Here is a 23,495-nt window from a genome sequence, read left to right on the forward strand (position 1 = left end):
CCGTAGTAGGAAGGAACGTGTCAGACGAAAAATAGTCTTTGTATTGAAAACTTTTCTATCGTTTAGGTTTTTGGAAAATGTTCACAAAATGATGGAAATGGGCATAAAGGGTTAAGTCCTTTAAGTTGCTGGTAAGGTCTAATGGCAGTACCTACCTATGGCACTTAAGGCAAACTTAAGACCACATTATGTTGTGAGTTGGTTCGTTGTGATAATTACTCAATTTTTTACATTTGTTAAGCTTATGAAGCTTTTCGCGAGGTCTCCAGCTTAGAGAGCCACTAAGAAATAGCACAGAATAAATAATAGTACTAAGTACAGAAGACTCACTCTCTAACAAAACGCGTCTGTTACGATTAGGGTTACCAGATGACAGGAATTTTCCTGACATGTCAGGAATTTTGGCCTTTTGTCAGGAATGGGGACGGAACACGTAAATGTCAGGAATTTTTTGAATTGATAAACTTTATTATAAAGTGCCTTTTTATTTACTTAAATTAATCAATTAATCAAAAACATTGTAAAAAAATAATAAATGAGATACACTCAACTTACCAATAACTTCATAATTATTAATTAACAAATCATTAATCAAGCATACATATACATGACGCGCGCGGCTCGGCTCAATCGGATGGCCATCGCTAACGGCTAGAGTCGTCGTCGTGAAAAATATGAAAGTCAGGAAAAATATTCGGATGTCAGGAAATTCGAAATTTGTATCTGGTAACCCTAGTTACGATCAGCACAGATATGGCCGCTAGGTGGCGACAGCGCCACGCGCGGCTTATGGCTTTCCCCATAATTGGGGCCGAACGGATATACTTTTAGCTCCTGTAGCAAAGCGACGAAATCGCGGAGTGAGACACGCTTTGGAGACACGCCTGGTAATAGTTGGATAGTAATGTACCACTACCGCCATCTATGGGCACTAACAAAATATAAACAGCTGTCCATTGTCCAAAACATATATCAAAATAAACATTGTAACATGACATCGCTAACGCGTTTTTAAAGATTATTAACTCGCACGGATTCCTGAGGGCCTACCGCGAACCACGTTCGTCGTGTTGCCTCCCTGTCACACTTACGTACGAAATTACAAGTGCGACAGAGATGCAACACGTCGTACGTGGTTCGCGGTAGCCCCTCTGTACGCCAATGTATTTTATTGGTAATTATTTTTTTAAGGAAAAATGATTATTAGTGCTACCATAGAGAAATAAAGACAAGAGTGCTCACTCCATACATCAGTTCAGACTATTAATTTCAGTGTTTACATCTAGCATCGAGTAGCGGAACTATCAGTACTGCTACTTGACAATAGATGTAGCACCGACCGGAAAGTCTTATCTCAACAGCATAAGACTTTCCGGTCGGTGCTACCATCTATTGTCAAGTAGCAGTACTAATAGTTCCGCTACTCGATGCTAGATGCTAATAGTCTTTTTGTTACTAAAACTGATGTATGGAGTGAGCACTCTATGTATTTTTTTCTCTATGGTGCTACTACATACTTATAGCTGGTCAAGCAGATCTTGTCAGTAAAAAAAGGCGAAAATTCAAATTTTCTATGGGACGATATCCCTTCGCGCCTACATTTTTCAAATATGCCGCCTTTTTCTACTGACAAGATCTGCTTGACCATCTGTACCTTCTAATATTTATTGAATATATTTTAATATTTATTGAATAAAGGAATACAAATAAATATTTGTAAGCAACAATATTTATAGTTGGTCAAACCATCATCTACATATCCAAACATAGTTTAAAAAATAAGCAAGGACGTCTCTAATCTGTCAATGCAATTTATATGATTGTTTTCCTTTGTATTTTCCTCCTAACTTTTTCGGAGAAACGAAAATATCAACACAGCTTCAAATTTAGCAATTCATTCACCGCATCACGTCTTCATATGATATCGATATCATACAATTTCTTGTCCTAATTTTATTTTAAAACATGGAAACGAATCTGCAGCACGAAGATTTGCTGATAAAATTGCGAGCAAAGCTGAACGAAGAAAGAATAAAATTATGGGAGTCACCATTTACCTTGCCCGATCAATCTATTTCGGAAAGTTTAAAGGTTAGTTCTTTGTTTGTTTACAGTGTTTACACAATTGTTGCATTTTTTTTGTTCTTCGAATTGAATGATTTTATTTGAGCGGTTAACAGAACTGCGTGTCGTATTATTGCGACGTCATTTCTGTGAACTATTTGTCCTATTCAATAAATTATAAGAAATATAGCAGTTTTTCAAACTGTGATGCAATGTTGTCAAAATCTATTTTGGATTTCATATTAAATACTATTTTATGTTTGGAGTAATCTCATTAGAAATGTTATTTTAATAATATACCTATTACTTTTTATTTACACACACACACACAGCATGAAGTATTACAACCAGTACTCTGAAATGAATTGTAATAAATAACTTCTACCGCTTCTACGTCAAGAGTAATTCCTTTGTCCTTCTGTACTTCTTGATAGCAACATACACAATAAGTTGCTATACCTATTTATATTTATTTATTTTATTATTATTTTATTTGATACACTAGCAGCTCTTGGAGCTGATGTGTGTATATCGAAGCACTTGTATTTTATTTTGCACTTTTTAAAGTTCTAAAATTACATCCAGTCTATTTTTGAAAGTGTTGACCGATGGTGCACTAACAACAGTTTCTGGTAGAGAGTTCCACACATTTACCACACAATTCGGTAAGAAGTATTTTCTAGGGTTACTAGCACACGGAGGTTTGACAAGTTTTTTGGAGTGCCCTCTCATTATATTTTACAAAAATTACAGGACCTCTCCAAAAAGTTTGCAACCGAACTCTCTCTCCCCGACAATGAAGTCTTGGATGCTCTGCATGAGTTGCAGCTCCATTCCATTGACCGGTCCAAGGCTAACTCTGAGTTCAAGGAGACGGGTTTGGCTACTCTCCGGGTGAAGGCTACCGTGCCTGGAGAGAAGCCACAGGTGCTGAAGATACAACAGACGCTAGAGTCGGTGGGCAAGGGGCTGATAGAGACTGTGGCTAAAGCATTGGATGTTAGTGAGAGTCGGTAAGGTCTAACATATTACTGCTGCTGTAACTGCTGCTGTAATTAATGCTTATTGCCCTTATAGGGTGGTTGACTGTCAGGTCAAATCAAGTTCTTTTTTTTTTTTTCTCGAACTGTCGTAACGGTTAGATACTAGTGTAATATGAAACGTACGCACGACGTCACGTTCAAATTAACTCCTCCTTCTACATAGTTATAATTAAACATATATATATATTTATACAGTCAGCAACCCTATTGGACTTAAAATTATGTGCTTATTGTTTCTTTTTCTTTTTCCTTTTGTTTTATTTTGTTACTGTGTTTAGCGACAATAAATGACTTTTTATTTTTATTTTTTATTTTTATTTTTATATTAAATATACATATGTGGCTTTCCATGACAGAAGGGTCCTTATGCTTCAAGTGCAATAAGGACATTTCCATCTCAAATTCCAACAGGAATTCTGATAGAAACATCCTTATTGCAGATGAAGCATAATAAGGACCCTTCTCTGGAAAGCCACATATCTTTGATGATTCTAATTGTATTTTTATTACATTTATTATAATGGCGAGTCAATTTCAAAATGTGTTGAAAGTTTTGCGTGAGTTTCAGACATATTGTATTTTTCCAGGGTGAAATTAATATATAATGGCAAAGTTATACAACCAGCTCCAAGTCTGGAGGATCAGGGAGTCAAAAACGGGGTTCAAATCATGGCTCTAATAATGGCTGGTGAGTACCATGTCTCTTTCAACCCTCCACACAAATGGTGTCTATTCAAAAGTGAATAATATCATTCGGTAACAACCAACATTCAGTAATTGCAAAAAAAATAAAACACAACTCAACTTTGGTAGTACTGTGCGGTTCAATAAATCAATATCGCTCTGAACTAGTGGTGGTGGCGAGTCTTGGTTGTCACTGAAAAAATGAAAATTATAATTATCTGGGATGGTATGAATGTATTTTTCAGTGTCTGACTACTATGGTTTTAACAAGGTTTAATACTTATCTTCGTTTTTTCCTAAATTTTGGCCGTAATTCAATTCAACAGACCACAACTAACTACAACACCTAGTTTGTTCGTTATAAGAGGTAGCGGGAATATATCTCCCACAAATATTATAAACTTTATTTCAAAGCGGTCGGGTTCAATTTTGCATGGTTGCTGACACCATTATACCCGTTAAAGGGGCCAGGGCTTTTGCCATACTATTATGGCATTCTGAAAGAAATGAAAATGTTATCGTCTATCCCATACGCTTATTGTCTGTTTCTGTAGTAAACCCTGAGGAAGCAAAAAAGGAAGATCGGATGTATTTGGAAATGAAGTCTACACGCGACGACGCCATGCTGCTCTCAGAATACGCTGATGATTTTGAGGATGAAGAGTATATTAAGGTAAGGTATTTGCGGTAGTTTTCACGGCTATGATCCATCATAACTTTTTCATGGGGCCATCTGCCCATTTCTTTTCCATCTAGATATGTTTCAAACCTTGAAGACTACGACTTGAGTGCGTTACTAGGTACATTGTGTACAATACAGCCGCATTGCAATGCAGCATTGTGTACAGCCTTTAAACTACTTTATCATTATGTATAATGATAAAGTAGTTTAAAGGCTGTTAATACCATTCCCGTGAAACTTGTCTCCTGTCCTTTATAAACTTTTAAATTGAATTATAATACAGTTTTTAAAACTCGTAAATCTAGGTACAACGCTGAGTGCAATTATCTACAACGGGTAACAGAGAAAACCGCTATTCGGAATAGTCATAAATGAAACGCTGTATGGTAATTAGCACAATTCAAGTTTGGCGATGAAACGGATCGCGTGCGGGAGCGTAGATAGTAGTTTGGAGTAATTACGATTGTTGCGCTACGTCAGCCATCATCGGGCGCACGAGCGCCGAGCAAACTAGGAGTCGTAGTGGTCGCCATGGCCGAAATCGGCCGGAAGGAAGGATCATCATGAAAAAGTGATAGAAAGACCCAAAGCGATCGTCACCTTGGCTAGGCCGGCTGAAGCTGTAACTTTGGCAATGATGATGAACTTTTCTTTGTAGCGATAGCGATTGTCACCTTGGCTAGGCCGGCTGATGTACGTTCCTAGTGCTAATAAGCTTTTGCAGTGAATGTTTGCTTAGGATTTATTAGACTATTTTTTTAGCTGGAAGACCAGTCGGGTAAAACAGTGGAGCTGCCCGCTGCGGAGCGGCGAGCTCTGATGGTTGGGCTAGCGTTACATGAGCGCGGGCGGGCGGCCGCCAAGAAGAAGGACTACCCGCTCGCTCTGGTGTTGCTCCTAGAAGCTGACCGACAGCTGAGGTACCATTATTAACTGCCTGTCTGTGTGAAAGAGAGCAACAGTGTTATCTCTGTCACTCTCTGGTGTTGCTCCCGCTCGCTCTGGTGTTGCTGCTAGAAGCCGACCGACAACTGAGGTATCTGTAGACTTGAAGCTGGCCCCGAACGGCTTATCCTATGTCTATTGTTAAGTAAATCGACACGTGCATAAAAAATGGTTCAGTCACTTTAACTGGTTATTGAATTACAACTCCTATGGAAATTGCAACAAGATTCAAAATTATACCATTATTAACTGTCTGTATGTGTGAAAGAGAAAGAGCAACAGTGCTATCTGTCTGTGTGAAATTGGAAACATATTCATAAGAGCAATCAGACAAGACGGAGCTGATGGTCGGGCTGGCGTTACATGAGCGCGGGCGGGCGGCCGCCAAGAAGAAAGACTACCCGCTCGCCCTGGTTCTGCTGCTAGAAGCTGACCGACAGCTGAGGTACCATTATTAACGGTCTGTCTGTGTGAAAGAGAGCAACAGTGTTATCTCTGTCACTCTCTGTCTGTGTGAAAGTGGAAATATTCATAAAAGCACTGACTGTTTGACATGCAACTTCCTTTTTAAGATATATTTGGAATTTTCGAGTAATACGAGTATCAAAGAGTCCGTAAGAAAAAAAAGCTATTATAGTTTCTAAATTTACTTTTATGCTCGATTTATACAACTGTTTGTGTTTGTCTGTTACACGTATTTCAGGAACGGTCATTCCGTGCTTGTTTATATAGTTTATCGCACCAAATTTGTATTAAACCGAAACACCGGTACCAACCGGTCTTTAAATATTTCTTTTTCACAATATCTCTTCATGTCGGTTACATCTTAACCTCATTCGCAGTGAATGCAGCTCGGCAATCCTGGCTTCAGTGGACAACGTGGCCGTTCTTCAGCTGGACATAGCGTGGTGCTACCTGTGTCTGCAGAGTCTAGCCGCGGCGGGAGATGCTGCGGCGAGGCTGGCGCGAGCAGAGCGGGCGCTCAAGCGGAGCTATGGCGAGGACCATGGACGCGTGCTGGCGGTGAAGGGGACTGATGGTGAGATATAATGTGCAGCTGGACATGGCGTGGTGCTACCTGTGTCTGCAGAGTCTAGCCGCGGCGGGAGATGCTGCGGCGAGGCTGGCGCGAGCAGAGCGGGCGCTCAAGCGGAGCTATGGCGAGGACCATGGACGCGTGCTGGCGGTGAAGGGGACTGATGGTGAGATATAATGTGCAGCTGGACATCGCGTGGTGCTACCTGTGTCTGCAGAGTCTAGCCGCGGCGGGAGATGCTGCGGCGAGGCTGGCGCGAGCAGAGCGGGCGCTCAAGCGGAGCTATGGCGAGGACCATGGGCGCGTGCTGGCGGTGAAGGGGACTGATGGTGAGATATAATGTGCAGCTGGACATGGCGTGGTGCTACCTGTGTCTGCAGAGTCTAGCCGCGGCGGGAGATGCTGCGGCGAGGCTGGCGCGAGCAGAGCGGGCGCTCAAGCGGAGCTATGGCGAGGACCATGGACGCGTGCTGGCGGTGAAGGGGACTGATGGTGAGATATAATGTGCAGCTGGACATGGCGTGGTGCTACCTGTGTCTGCAGAGTCTAGCCGCGGCGGGAGATGCTGCGGCGAGGCTGGCGCGAGCAGAGCGGGCGCTCAAGCGGAGCTATGGCGAGGACCATGGACGCGTGCTGGCGGTGAAGGGGACTGATGGTGAGATATAATGTGCAGCTGGACATGGCGTGGTGCTACCTGTGTCTGCAGAGTCTAGCCGCGGCGGGAGATGCTGTGGCGAGGCTGGCGAGGGCGGAGCGCGCGCTCAAGCGGAGCTATGGCGAGGACCATGGACGCGTGCTGGCGGTGAAGGGAACTGATGGTGAGATATAATGTGCAGCTGGACATGGCGTGGTGCTACCTGTGTCTGCAGAGTCTAGCCGCGGCGCGAGATGCTGTGGCGAGGCTAGCGAGGGCGGAGCGCGCGCTCAAGCGGAGCTATGGCGAGGACCATGGATGCGTGCTGGCGGTGAAGGGGACTGATGGTGAGATATAATGTGCAGCTGGACATGGCGTGGTGCTGTGTCTGCAGAGTCTAGCCGCGGCGGGAGATGCTGCGGCGAGGCTGGCGAGGGCGGAGCGCGCGCTCAAGCGGAGCTATGGGGAGGACCATGGACGCGTGCTGGCGGTGAAGGGGACTGATGGTGAGATATAATGTGCAGCTGGACATGGCGTGGTGCTACCTGTGTCTGCAGAGTCTAGCCGCGGCGGGAGATGCTGCGGCGAGGCTGACGCGAGCAGAGCGGGCGCTCAAGCGGAGCTATGGGGAGGACCATGGACGCGTGCTGGCGGTGAAGGGGACTGATGGTGAGATATAATGTGCAGCTGGACATGGCGTGGTGCTACCTGTGTCTGCAGAGTCTAGCCGCGGCGGGAGATGCGGCGGCGAGGCTGGCGAGGGCGGAGCGGGCGCTCAAGCGGAGCTATGGCGAGGACCATGGACGCGTGCTGGCGGTGAAGGGGACTGATGGTGAGATATAATGTGCAGCTGGACATCGCGTGGTGCTACCTGTGTCTGCAGAGTCTAGCCGCGGCGGGAGATGCTGCGGCGAGGCTGGCGCGAGCAGAGCGGGCGCTCAAGCGGAGCTATGGCGAGGACCATGGACGCGTGCTGGCGGTGAAGGGGACTGATGGTGAGATATAATGTGCAGCTGGACATCGCGTGGTGCTACCTGTGTCTGCAGAGTCTAGCCGCGGCGGGAGATGCTGCGGCGAGGCTGGCGCGAGCAGAGCGGGCGCTCAAGCGGAGCTATGGCGAGGACCATGGACGCGTGCTGGCGGTGAAGGGGACTGATGGTGAGATATAATGTGCAGCTGGACATCGCGTGGTGCTACCTGTGTCTGCAGAGTAGATGGCGGCGGGAGATGCAGCGGCGAAGCGAACTTATTATCTTGAAAACGCATATAACTAACAAACTAATTTGAAAGGGAAGGTGGCTCAGCTAGTGTCTGTAATGTTAAACATGCATGTGTCTGTCTTATGTTATGTGTAAGTAACAATAGCCAAAGTAGTATATTAATGTTTCCTTGATTCTCAATGGTTCTAATAATTTTGGTTAAGTACTTACGGTTTTGGCGGACGGAATGTTTAGTGTCGTACCTTGTGTACATGGCAGCGCCTTCTTCCAGCCAACGAGCGGGCGCTGATGATGCGGCTGCACCTCCTGCAGGGCATCGTCAGCTTCCATCAGAACAAGCGGGACGAGGCACGCCGGTTGCTTGAGAAAGCTGAGACCGAGCTTAACTCGCTAAGGGTAAGCACTATTCAAATCAGGGATGTTGCGAATATCCGCATCCGCAACCGCGGAACTTCCGCATTATTTTCAACATCCGCATCCGCATAAAATCGATGCTGATTTAATGCGGATGCGGATGTGGAACAGGTCGGTACAGGAACGTCTTAGCATCGGCGTAAGTGCTATACTGCTAGGTAATTTAGTCATCAACCAAAAAAACCTATTAGAAATGAGCAGTCAAGCGTGAGTGGGACTTAATGTACGGAAACCTTGGAACGCGAGTCCGACTCGCACTTGGCCGGTTTTTTGAAATAAAAATTACTGAAATGTAATATTTTACGTTTTTTATGGTATCTTGACATCCGCATTCGCAGATGTCAAAAAATCGGCATCCGCAACATCCCTGATTCAAATGATTAGATTTTCATAGTATAATCAAAGAGAATTTGAAATAGGCCGTTTTCTATTCCTCATCTGATATCATACATTCATACTATACACCAACAGGCACCACACTTTTACACAATCCGTAGATACTAAGACAATGATTATTATTTAATAGGCAAGTTTCTAAATATTTTTGTATTTTTATATTATTATTTTTTTTACATCGATAATATGTGATCTGGGTTCTAGCAGAATTATCAGTGCTTCACCCGAAAGAGTGAGCCAGAACCCTTTTGTTTTGCTGCAACGCACACACCACATTTATTGATACATCTTGTTCCTGATTTTAGTTTTAGTTTGATATTGTTGTCCTACATGCGACCCTGAAAAGACACAAAACTACAGTATACAAACCTGAGACTGGGGAAAAAAGAAGAAGAAAGCCAAATGTGATTCCGACTCCAGAAGTCAATTCTGTGTACGCTAGGAGACAATACGTGTTTCAGTCTGCAAAACTATATAATCATATACACAATCAAATTGATATTAACTCTTCATCATATAAAGAATGCAAAATTAAAATAATGAATTGGCTAAACGAGAAAAGCTATATAGATATTGAAAATATTTTATCAGGAAATGACTTGTAGGCATAAATATATTTAACATAATTGTACACTCACAAACGCGCATGTACACACACACACTTGCACGCACTCATACTCACAAACAACATTGTGGTAATGGATCATCTATCATTTAAACTAAATTATTAAATAAAATAAATTATTTGATTTAGGTTAATTTAGTTAAGTTAATTTAATTCTTTTATACTAAATTATCCGTAATAATTGTAATGTACTTTAAATCTGTTACTTTATTCCTCAAAGTTTTCTAACTCTCAGATTTAGAATAATTTTTGAAGATTTTCCAGTGAAAGATATTACTCCATATTTTTTATATATATATATATTGTACCAATAAAGCTAAAGCTAATTCATAATAATGGAAGTGCGGTGTCTCTTGACACAAGTATCTCGATACTTAAAAAGAGACACCAACTAGAACACTGTAAAACTGTTTGGTTTACTGAATAAAATATATTTTTTATTTTATTTTTTTTATTGTTATTGTTTTTTTTTCTGTCAATGTGTGTATTGTGGCAAGCTAATAAATGGTTTACCTATCTATCTATCTATCTAAATAAAGGCGGATGGTAAACTCTGCCATCTTTTAACAAAAGATTAAAACTGTTAGAACGCCATTTGACTTTGACCCTTATTCTTTCACTGATATGTGTTAATTTGTTAAATATTGAAATTAACGCCCGAGACTTAGGCCAAAGGTATGGTGCAATCTTTTCGAGCGATGGCGCCCTTGGAGGATACAACTAAACGGAGTAGCCATTAACAGGCTTTCCCCTCTGTCGAAAATAGGCGGCCAACGGTCATACACAATGTATGGATTGACGTTTATCTGACATGGCTATTTTTACGTTACGCATACATTTGACGTTCCCCTCCCCCGCAAAAATCGGCAGACTGTTTTGTACAGAAAATTACAGACATGGCGTCTCCGTTTGATTATATCCTCCAAGATGGCGCCATAACCTTTGGCCTACAGCCGAGGTCTAGGCATCTGGTGCCCTGGGCACTGGAGGCCTTGGTCACTTTATATGACATTTATTTAAGGGGACGGTATATGACGTTTTCGATTTAGACCTCACTTTGTGCAATCAATTTGTTCAATGAATGATTAATAACTGCATTAAATTATACGCAAATCTGTTCACGAAGAAGCCGTGTACCGGCTCTTCACGCCATTTTTTTTTTTATTTCCTGTAATTCTCTACAAATCGACACTAAAAGTGTCCAAAAATCAAAATATGGAGTTCCGTTTGAGCAAGACGCATTACAGTTTTGTCTTTGACAGTAATTGAGTTGTTGTGGGATTTTGAAGGCTAGATAACTAAACTACCAGATTATTATCTACTTATATTTTTACTCACAAATACAACACAGAAATTCAATCCCAAATGTAAACTTTCGTATAATTTCCATACATTGACGATATCACTCAAAACTCTTCTTCGAGTCAGATGGCCGTTGGCCTTGCATCGAAGCAGACGTGTACATCGTCATAGCTCGTTTTTGACATTAATAAAGACATTTCATCATATACGCATACGAAAATGTATACCAGTAGATAAATTGTATTTCATAAAATAGGGTAAATAAATATAATCACGTCGAGCTCCAGTCAAATTTTAAATGTGAGTTGTTGTTATTTACGGGTCGTAACGGTCGAAAACAGCAGTAAATTATCCTAAAACAATACGATTACAATCGAATTTAAGTAACTTGTTCCTTCAAAACCCGCTTAAAATGAAAAAAGTTTAAAGACTCGTTTTACTGATTGGGATTGATTTTCATTATGCTGGTATCAATTTTGCGTCATTATAAAAATGTATATGACTTCTGTACGTCAATGACTTTTGATGTCAATTAATTGTAATCTTGTATTTATGTTAGAGAATATTATATGTTCATTTAAATATTACTCATCTATTAATACGAAGCGTAATTCGTTTAATACCTAAAGACTTGCAGTGTCTACACCTACTTTGTTGACGTTCGTTCCGTCTATGTATGCGATTACGTAACGTGCTGTTCTGATAATCTTCAAGAATCAAGATAATTAATAACGGCAAGACCAGCATTTAGTACCAGCGAGTTTTGCGGATTTGGAGACCGAGATGAAGCTTACAGGCCAATATCGCTGCGGCCTGGCCTGCTTATTGTTATGTGTATAAATCGAATGTTATATTAATTTACTATAAAAAACAATGTTTTATTTCAATGACATTCTGTGCGTAGAGGTATGTATGTTTCGGTGATTATAAGAATTATGTCCACACAATAATCGTGCAAAGCAGAGACTGCATTATTTCTTTACGGTATAAGCGGTAAGGAAAAACTCATTGGTATCCTGGCTCGTACCAATCATTTATTTACAAACAAGATATATACAGTGTATTACTAAAAGAAATTAAAAACTAGCTTAAATCTAAAATAGGCCCTTGAGGCATTGTACCAAGGATGCTGGCGACATTTCCTCGCTGTATCGCAATGCTGAGTTTATGAGTTTTTCGGAACTTATGTACGAAATATCATTTGATATTTACCACTAGCTTTTCGGTGAAGGAGGAAACATCGTGAGGAAACCTGCATACTCGTAGTGCATACATTTGCGAAGAAATTCAAAGCTGTGTGTGAAGTCCCCAATCCGCATTGGGCTAGCGTTGAGATTATTGTCTATACAGGGTGGTCCAAACCGTGACGTCCAAAAATCGTGGGCTATCATAATGTACCCCATATGTATGTTAGCCGATTTTTCGTAGTTTTCAAGTTATGATTTTTTAAGCTTTTAACTTTTCCTATGTAGGTAATATTCTCCGACCGTCCTTAGTCTGGGACCGGTCTGAAAACCAGCGCCGGGCACCTAGGCCCGGCACACGCTGAGACTGGAACCCTTTGCCTAATACAAAGATCTTCTCACTTTTGTTTTGTATATGATAACAACTGTTTTATTTTATTATGTAAGTAATTCTAACTCTATTTTATGTTCATGTATGTGGCAATAAACAATTCTTATTCTTATTCTATTCTTATTCTTATTCCTATGAAATTCCGGGGTTCCCATACAGAGTGGCTGAAAAATAACTGCATTCCGTTGCCAGGGAGGTGTTGGGATTATACTGAGCAACTTTTATTATGGGACCAACCCCGAAATCGCGAAAAAAAATTGGCTTTTTATACATTTTGGCTAGTCCATTTTCTATGGAAGGGTAATTTTTTTTCGCGGTTTCGGGGTTGGCCCCATTGTAAAAGTTGCTCAGTATAATCCCAAAACCTCCCTGGCAACGGAAATGCAGTTATTTTTTAGCCACTCTGTATGGGAACCCCGGAATTTCATATGAAAAGTTAAAAGTAAAAAAAAATCATAACTCGATAACTACGAAAAATCGGCTAACATACATGGGGTATATTCTGATAGCCCACGACGTGAGGAATCTAAAAAAAAATTTTTGGACGTCAAGGTTTGGACCAGCCTGTATATAGGCTGAATTATTATTATTATTTATAGGCGGTACGGTACCGTTATTATTTATCAATACCGCTTCGTTTTGAAGGTACTATACCTGTTGAAATATAAAGTACGGTACCGGTATAAAATTGCAGCAGGTACAACAATTTTTTATAGGTGTACAGTCAGCTGCAGAGAAAAGGTACCACCCCTGCATACAATCTTCTATGCAGGGGTGACCTGCAGCTGACTGTACCTAAACCATCACTGACCGAGCGTAGGCGAAGGTCTCCGTTTCAGCTTGGGCAAAAATACTTTCGTTTGTTCGAATGTTCTCCTTTGCATATCACATTTCTCAAATATCTCGAGAAAATTTGTAAGCAGGTTCGGTAGTTGGATATAATTACTCGGTTTCTTTTTTTTTTATAAGTTCTAATAGGCAGAGATTGTCATAAAGGACTTAAGCGACAGTAGGGTCTGTGGTACTTAAGACCATTGTGATTATTCGTAGTGTCCGACCGAAGATTCGGTTTCGGTTTCGGTTTCGGCCATAAAATCATGTTTCGGCCGTAGTTTCGGTTTCGGCCAAAAAACGGCCGAATCTTTCGGCCTGGCCGAAACATACGAAATAGTACTTCGTATTATGAAACTAACTATGTGACAAAGACCAAAAGTTGGCGAGCAAGTAGGACAACAATATTTATATATACAGAAATTTGTGTTTCGGTCGGACACTAATTATTAGGTACTTACTGATTACGCTGCGCCGCGTGGAACGTGAGGTGCGTTGGGGTAAGTACATACAAATCATTCAAGAAAAAAATCCCTTTTAAGATCACTCGTGTGTCTGCCCCTAATAGACTAATTCAATTGAAATTTGGTACACATTTTTCACATATGACAAAGAGTCGGTGATCCAAAGATGGACTAGTAACGTAAATAAATAAACTTTTAACTTTGCGGCCATTTTTTTGTATCGTGTGATATATCAGATATTAAATTGTAAGATATTTACTAATAATAAGCATTGGTCACGTAAATTATTTTTAGTCTTTTTTTGCAAGTATGAATGATATAGAACATTATTTCAATTATTTTTAAAATTAAGCCTATCCAAAGGCGACTTGGAAGATGTGTCATGGGGATCTATATTCGTTGGGTGAAAAACAAGTTTTTTTGTCTAATTATCGTTTAAAACACAATCGATCGGCAATAACGCGGGCACATAAAACAAAAAACTTATTTTTTCACTCATAAAACTCCTTAAACCTAATAAGAGCTAAACAAAAACAAGTGCGAGTCGGACTCGCATTCTAAGGGTTCCGTATATTAAGTCCGTCTCACGCTTGACTGCACATTTCTTATAGATTTTCCTGACATATATAGGTAAAGAACTACTTTGTGTATTTTTTTCAAAATTTTAGATCCAGTTGTTTCGGAGAAAGTGGGCGGAGAATGATCATTTTTTGCCTATTTTCATGAATAACTGCTGAACTATTAATCCTAAAATTATAAAAAAAGTTATGTTTGAGATTCTTACAATGAGCTCTTTTATTTGATATGTAACACTATATAGTTTAAAAAACATATTTTTTAATTTTTTCATTTACCCCCCCCCCCCCCCCCAAAATGGCTACCGTATTTCAAATTCTCTAAAATACATTTTATTTACGTTACACGTCCATCTTTGGGTCACAAATTTACATTTGTGTGCCAAATTTACATATGTGTGCCAAATTTCAACTGAATTGGTCCAGTAGTTTCGGAGAAAATAGACTGTGACAGACGGACGGACAGACAGACAGACGCACGAAGAATTATATGTATATGCACTTATCCCAACGCACCTCTCGTTCTACGCTGCGCGGGGTTCATTGCCGCTTCTACCGCCGTAAGTGTAAGTACAACTACATCATCAAGGCTACGATCGAAGATAATCAGTTCAGCACTGAAATAATAGCGGTGGAATGCCAGTATAATATTTAATTATTTATTTTAATTTTATAAATTTAATAGCAAAATAAATAGCGAATATAGGATACTCGTACAAGTAAATCTGTAAAGATCTTAGGGGTACATCAGCCGACATATATTATTAAATTTTATTTTGTCGGCCTTAATTAAATTTCCACCCTGCCGAAACTTTATTTATTTAAATTTTTAATTGAATTGATTTTTCGCCTTATGAATAACCGTATAGAGTAGTAAATAACATTTTACATCTGACTTAATGACATCTGGGTTTATTCGGTTTAACTTTACAAAACGCGTATCTCGACAAAGCCATAATATGCAGAAAATAGTTAACAATCAAATGAATTAAATTAGAATTTAAATACGTCACGTGTGACATGAACAGACAAGGAGAGCAAGATTTAATGTATTGTTTCTCTTTCTTCTTTCAATGGAACGTTTTTACAGTTTCTGTTCCTCAAAAGAGGTCAGTGGTTAACACTAAACTCAAAACGCAATTTTAAAAAAACTTGATGGGTCAATGACCTGTCCCAGTAAAGTGAGGTAGTGTGCGTGAAGTGCGCTTGTGTGTGAAATGGGGTAAATTGACAGAATCTGAAAATTTACCCACCTCTACCGTCACCTTAAGTTTTTAATCTATCCTACTTTTATGCCAGTAGTTTTTAATAAACAGTGTTACAAATAGCTAAGAGCAAGATTGAGATTTCTTTAGTTCTAAGGGGTCGCGAAAAAGTTTTCATTCCAAGGGGGTCGCGTCTTGAAAACTGCGGTGATCTAAAATCTATATAAAATTGCGACGCGCGCGATTTTAGTATGCAACCGCGAGTGCTCATACTCACTTAATTGCCAAGGCACAGGAATTGCAACACCCCGGTTGTAACCTACAACAGTGCGTACATCGTTTTAAAAGCATCTTTGTTTCCATTGCATTAAGGTCGACGACGGCGCCGTAACAGCGCTAATGGAGTTGGGCTGGTCGCTGTCGTGCGCGCGGCGCGGGCTGCGCGCGGCGCGCGGCGACGTGGCGGCGGCGCACCACTACCTCGCCGACACCTCGGCCGCCAGGGACCTGCAGCGCCGCAAGCACAAGCAGGACAGGTATACTACACTCGCACCACTACCTCGCCGACACCTCGGCCGCCAGGGACCTGCAGCGCCGCAAGCACAAGCGGGACAGGTATACTACACTCGCACCACTACCTCGCCGACACCTCGGCCGCCAGGGACCTGCAGCGCCGCAAGCACAAGCAGGACAGGTATACTACACTCGCACCACTACCTCGCCGACACCTCGGCCGCCAGGGACCTGCAGCGCCGCAAGCACAAGCAGGACAGGTATACTACACTCGCACCACTACCTCGCCGACACCTCGGCCGCCAGGGACCTGCAGCGCCGCAAGCACAAGCAGGACAGGTATACTACACTCGCACCACTACCTCGCCGACACCTCGGCCGCCAGGGACCTGCAGCGCCGCAAGCACAAGCAGGACAGGTATACTACACTCGCACCACTACCTCGCCGACACCTCGGCCGCCAGGGACCTGCAGCGCCGCAAGCACAAGCAGGACAGGTATACTACACTCGCACCACTACCTCGCCGACACCTCGGCCGCCAGGGACCTGCAGCGCCGCAAGCACAAGCAGGACAGGTATACTACACTCGCACCACTACCTCGCCGACACCTCGGCCGCCAGGGACCTGCAGCGCCGCAAGCACAAGCAGGACAGGTATACTACACTCGCACCACTACCTCGCCGACACCTCGGCCGCCAGGGACCTGCAGCGCCGCAAGCACAAGCAGGACAGGTATACTACACTCGCACCACTACCTCGCCGACACCTCGGCCGCCAGGGACCTGCAGCGCCGCAAGCACGAGCAGGACAGGTATACTACACTCGCACCACTACCTCGCCGACACCTCGGCCGCCAGGGACCTGCAGCGCCGCAAGCACAAGCAGGACAGGTATACTACACTCGCACCACTACCTCGCCGACACCTCGGCCGCCAGGGACCTGCAGCGCCGCAAGCACAAGCAGGACAGGTATACTACACTCGCACCACTACCTCGCCGACACCTCGGCCGCCAGGGACCTGCAGCGCCGCAAGCACAAGCGGGACAGGTATACTACACTCGCACCACTACCTCGCCGACACCTCGGCCGCCAGGGACCTTTTCACCTCAGCAGTGAGAACATATTAGAGAACCCGAAAAATGTATTCCTTCTTCATCACTTACCTATTCACTCATGCTTTCTTAAGATATACCAACAATTAAGTTTTCACCTCAGCAGCTCGAGCAAGGGTACTTTGATACTTAAAAACAGTGAGCAAAATCGCATTTTGCTCATTTTGTTTCACTCAGTGAGCAAAATGCGATTTTGCTCACTGTTTTTAAGTAGCAAAGTACCCTTGTTCGAGCTGCTGAGGTGAAAAGAAAATAACCATCACCGCACGACCCGCCAAAGAAACAAAGTTCATCCTCATTTCCTCGACGCGTGTCTCAGTACAGTCGCCATCAGATATATCGGAGCGGCTAAGGTGCTCACAAATATCTGAACTCGCCTCTATTGTCAGGACGTCAGAGTGCGTGTTCAGAATGTTTAGATATTGTGAACACCTTGGCCGCTCCGATATATCTGATAGCGACTGTACAAAAAGTACTGAGGTTGACTGAAGTAGGATGAAAAATACGAACATTTCCAAGAAAATACGATGGCAAAGGATTATGCACTACCCATATCTTAACGTAGTACTGTTATTTATTCTGTGTCCGAAGCGAAGGGGTTTTCAACTAAACCTTTTTTTTAAACTCAATTTTCAAATGCATCTCTTTTCAGGGAGAGCAAAGCCCTAGGCATATGCGTGGACGGTACCCCAGTCAACAAGCAACTGGTGGACGCTCTAGTCGGAATGGGGTACACGCGGCGGCTAGCTACCCTGGCCTTGAGGACCTCAAACAACCACGTGGCAGAGGGCGTGCGGCTGATACAGGAACAACCAGAACTGGTGAGACTTACCTTTAACTATAACATACTTAACAGCTCGGAGCCGGATCAATGCCACCGCAAAGGCATAGTTATGCGCGGACGGTACTCCAGTCAACAAGCAACTTGTTGACGCTCTAGTCGGGATGGGGTACACGCGGCGGCTAGCTACTCTGGCCTTGAGGACCTCAAACAACCACGTGGCAGAGGGCGTGCGGCTGATATAGGAACAACCAGAACTGGTGAGACTTACCTTTAACTTATGGAGCATACTTGGGTCAATCAACTATTTCTTGTTGTTATTCTGTCCCATCAGCGAGGAGACAATAATACCATAGATTGTTAGAAGAACTGCTGTACCATGTTCTACTAACATGCGCAGTAGATGTCCCATTATAGAAAGTTCTCATAACTACCATAAAATGCAGGTTTGGTTCATTTAAATACGAAAAACCTAGAATTTTAAGAGTGACTCAGGAGACCGTAACCATAGTAACGTGTGACAAGAAAAAGTTGATTAACCCACTTAACAGCTCGGATCCGGATCAATGCCGCCGCAAAGGCATAACTATGCCTGGACGGTACTCCAGTCAAACAGCAGCTGGTTGACGCTCTAGTGGGGATGCTAGCTACTCTGGCCTTAAGGACCTCCAACAATCATGTGGCAGAAGGCATCAGGTTGATACTGTGATAGGCAGATGTACGTATCTACACGTATTTCACGTAGTACGCGTATGTAGTAAACCACGTTATGGATACTAAGCAAATTAATAAACAGATAAGACACCTTTTCATCCCATAAGGGATTTCCTCTTCAAGACACTTAGGTTAGCAATATATATAGATACATTATTAGGATAATGGACAGGATTGGGAGTGACACTATACAGTGTCATAACATAAACTTATCTATCTATCTAATACCTTTAAACGAGCAATTCTTGCATATTTATTTATTTATATGTATATATATTTCGGGGATCTCGGGAACGGCTCTAACGATTTCGATGAAATTTGCTATATGGGGGTTTTTGGGGGCGAAAAATCGATCTAGCTAGGTTTTATCTCTGGGAAAACGCGCATTTTCGAGTTTTTATATGTTTTCCGAGCAAAGCTCGGTCTCCCAGATATTACAACAGTAATCTGAGTTTGGTGTTTACTCCCCTCCCGGCGCTGTGCCTATTACATATAAGAACAGCCTGAACTGTTGAGATTAGCCTTGAAAGTAGGATTTTCTTTGTAATTCAACAGACAACAAATACGTTTGTCCATACAAAGGGTCGTCAAAAGCTTTCCTCTTAACGGAATATTTTGTGACGTTTTCAACTAAAAGGTACCAAATTGTCGGTTGTCGATAAGGCTCACTTGCACCGTCCCACTAAATCGGGGTTAAGCGATTAAACCGTTAACCAAGTGTCAAATTGTACTGGTAACCATGGTAATTTCAGGATTAACCGGTTAACCCCGGGTTAGTGAAATGGTGCAAGTGGGCCTAAGGTTGATTTCAAATTGAAGATTTACAGAAATAGCGCCGTATTGACAACCGACAATGCTAACAATAAGGCACATTTACTAACAATATTGTTATATACAGTTGGAGGACAGTGACCTTGAAGAGGAAGCAGACGGGTCTGACTCGCCGAGCTCGGAGGAGTCCCTAGTCGAACCGGACAACAAACTAGTTGCTGAGGTAATTTTCAAAATATTTCGATGTTAATTGACCGAGCGTAAGGGCTCATTTAGACGGTGTGAGAACTCGCATGCGAGTTTCATAACATTGCGTAAGGACTCATTTAGACGATGCGAGTTTCATTACATTGCGGGTTTTGATCGGTCGGTTGAATTGGACATAACCAACAGTCCGCAATGTAACTAAAATCGTGCGCCGCGCGCCGTCTAAATGAGCCCTTATTATTTTTATTTATACATTTAATAAGTTTATGAAGCAAATCGTGAGGTGTACAGTCAGCATTAAATACTTTGTAGCAACCAAAGTAGCCAATTAGTTCGGTACACCATATATTTAGTATGGTGTACTGAACTATTTGGCCACTTTGACTGCTACAAAGTATTTGATGCTGACTGTACAGCTCGCAGAGCCACTAGTAAATACTATTTAAGTTCTTTAACCTTTTGACCGACAAATTTGACAACTGACGCACCGCTACAAACCAATATCAACCTTCGTGCATTCCGACAAGGTTCACGATGACGCGCCGTTCACAATAGGCGTGGCGTTCAAAGGGTTAACAGATTTTTAAAGATGCGAATAGATAGATTGTTATCTTGGCTAGTCTCCCTATTGTCATATTGGCCAAAGAGAATTAAATCACTACGTTTATCTTGGCTAGCTCCCTGGTCCAGATACAGGGTGGCCAAATAAGAGGTATACACTTTATTTTTGAAATTTTATTCTATAAAACAAAAAAAATATTAAGTATTCCTTGTTAAATATAATATATAGGGTCAGCAATTACACATGGAAAATAATGTCAGACAAATGTCCACCTCTAGCAGCATGGCAGATGCGAACCCTTTTCATCGCGTTTTTCATCACTTTTTCACTCATTTCTGGCGTTATCTCAGCGACAGTGTTTCGAATATTTTGTTTTAATTGCTGAAGGTTCGTTGGCCTATTAGCATAGACACGTCCCTTTAGATAGCCCCACAGAAAAAAGTCAGGAGCTGTTAAATCAGGCTATCTTGGGGGCCAGTCAATGTCACCGTTTCTCGAAATTAATCGACCGGGAAACGTTATTTTTAATGTTTCTATTGTTTTTAATGATTAAAACACGTTGTTCCGTCGTAAAACGCTCCATAATAAATTTGCCGTATCTACACAAACTAATTTTCATGCAATAACTGTCATATTTACCGCCAAAATAAAATGGCGGCAAAAAAAAGTTGTATACCTCTAAATTGGCCACCCTGTAGTAGCTTTCTTCGTGAACGATGAAACCTAATCGTCATGTGCCCGTGAACTTTGCAGCTGGAGGCGATGGGGTACTCGGCCGACGAGGCTAGGGACGCTCTCAAGCGCGCGCACAACCACGTCAGCGGCGCCGTTGACCTGCTCGTGGCTGGCAAGGCACAGCCACTAGAAGGTAGGCCTTACGCCCTAGTGATAAGGTTTACAATTGTAACGTTCCCAAGCGTACACACAACCACGCGGCGCCGTCGATTTGCTCGTGGCTGGCGAGTCACAGCCATGCGAAGGTAGGCCTTATGCCCTCTTGATAAGGTTTACAATTGTAACGCTCTCAAGCGTGTACACAACCACGCGGTGCCGACGATTTGCTCGTGGCTAGCAAGGCACAGCCATTAGAAGGTAGGCCTTACGCCCTAGTGATAAGGTTTACAATTGTATCGCTCTCAGGCGCGCACAAACCCATGTTTGCGGCGCCGTCGACCTGCTCGTCGCCGGTAAGGCACAGCCACTAGAAGGTAGGTCTTATGCCCTCGTAATAAGGTTCACAATTGTAACGCTCCCAAGCGCGCGCACAACCACGTCAGCGGCGCCATCGACCTACTCGTCGCCGGCAAGGCACAGCTACTAGAAGGTAGGCCTTATGCCCTCGTAATAAGGTTCACAATTGTAACGCTCCCAAGCGCGCGCACAACCACGTCAGCGGCGCCGTCGACCTGCTCGTCGCCGGCAAGGCACAGCTACTAGAAGGTAGGCCTTATGCCCTCGTAATAAGGTTTACAATTGTAACGCTCTCAGGCGCGCACAAACCCATGTTAGCGGCGTCGTCGATTTGCCCGTGGCTGGCAAGGCACAGCCACACGAAGGTAGGTCTTATGCCCTCGTGATAAGGTTTACAATTGTAACCCTCTCAGGCGTGCACACACCATGTTAGCGACGCCGTCAACCGGCTCGTCGCCGGCAATAATTATGCGAGTGGTTTTTTTCATTCGCGAAATTTAATTTAATCATCATACAACAGATTGATGCGAAGCAATGTGACCTAAATTGATCTGTAGTAACACAAGTCTGAGTCGCTACGACCCACATTGAGTTAGTAACACACGTGTGATACTAGGGCGCCACGGGTTAAATCAAGAATTATCATTTAAATTGACAGGTATGGACACCACCGATGACGGGAACCCCTCCACTAGTGCCGCTTCCAAAAAGGAGAAACATGTTAAGACGACACAAAAACGAAGGGACGATAAAAAGTAAGTAATTTTCAAAACCTCCATTATCCTCCTAAGGCGCACCGTACAAAGTTTCCCTATTTTTAATTTGAACCTTGTTGCATAGTACATTAGGGTTACTTTCGTGCTTTAGAAAACAATGAAACAAAAGAAATGCTACAGGTGAGGTTATACAGAGTGCTCTAGGAGTTTAACCGCCTTTTTGATTTGAGGCGACAAAAAACGATAGGTTTAACCCTTTGACCGCCAAAGACGTCAACTGACGCACGCGGTTACAGTCTAATATCAGCCTTCGTGCATTCCAATAAGGTTCACTATGCGGCGCCGCGTACGATAGGCGTCCCTTGGAGGAAGATAACTGTTGGAGAGTGCTCTATAGCAACAAGTCCTATTATTTAATTAACATTTTCTTTTGACCAATAATCAATTATTAAATGAATAAGTAAAAATTAAACGGCACTTTTCTACATTTTTCTTCTTTGAGATCGTATACAAAATCCGATCAGATGTGAAAACGCAGTTACAACATAACATGCTGAGTGTCACACCCAGTTATGTAGGAAGTTTTTTTTGCACCAGACATACTCTGCGTAGTGAATTTATAGGTCATACTGAACAAATTTTATTAGGGGACCAATGCCGAAATCGCGAAAAAAATTTGTAGTTTCATACATTCCGGCTGATATGATGCTGCTGATTTCTATAGGACAGCCAAATTAACCATACCATACCCATACCATATCATACCCATTTGAACCATAATTGGGAGCTTTAGACTATAGTTGGGAGATTTTACGGTATCGGTCCCATAATAATAGTAGTTCAGTATGATATGACCACTACACAGAGTATGGCTGGTGAAAAAATATTATCCCTGTAGGATATTAGATATTATTGACTTCATGGTAATATTACAGAAAGCGAGAGCGCGAACAGGCTCTAAACCGACTGACATCTGTCATCCAACACGACGAAGATGATCATCTGGACACTTCGCTGGTTGACGAGGAGGACTTCCTCGCGCAGTACAAGTCTCTACTCTAAACTGTATACGGTCCAATTTCCTTTGGACCTTTAGAGCGTCTTTAGACATTTGGGGATTGAGACAGTGAGAGACCATTGTAACAAAATGGCCCCGAGTCCCATTTTGCTTGCGTCTGTATGAACGTTAACGGGTGTTTTCTTATTGTGTCTGTGACAGTGCAATAGGGA

At 42.7% G+C, this 23,495-nt stretch overlaps 1 protein-coding gene across 1 annotated transcript; it reads left to right on the plus strand.

Moving 5' to 3' along the window:
• Positions 1-1,883: 1,883 nt before the first annotated feature.
• LOC134654511 (NEDD8 ultimate buster 1-like) lies at positions 1,884-23,446 on the plus strand. The gene is made up of 13 exons (XM_063509957.1): positions 1,884-2,091; positions 2,818-3,077; positions 3,695-3,795; positions 4,346-4,464; positions 5,236-5,393; positions 6,261-6,457; positions 8,580-8,704; positions 16,068-16,231; positions 17,976-18,144; positions 19,717-19,812; positions 21,112-21,226; positions 22,208-22,304; positions 23,201-23,446. Exons 1-13 carry the CDS (start codon positions 1,966-1,968, stop codon positions 23,325-23,327), a joined length of 1,854 nt encoding a protein of 617 aa, XP_063366027.1. The 5' UTR covers positions 1,884-1,965; the 3' UTR covers positions 23,328-23,446.
• Positions 23,447-23,495: the final 49 nt, after the last annotated feature.

The sequence above is a fragment of the Cydia amplana genome, chromosome 15 (assembly GCF_948474715.1).
Source record: "Cydia amplana chromosome 15, ilCydAmpl1.1, whole genome shotgun sequence".
NCBI classification, from domain to species: domain Eukaryota; kingdom Metazoa; phylum Arthropoda; class Insecta; order Lepidoptera; family Tortricidae; genus Cydia; species Cydia amplana.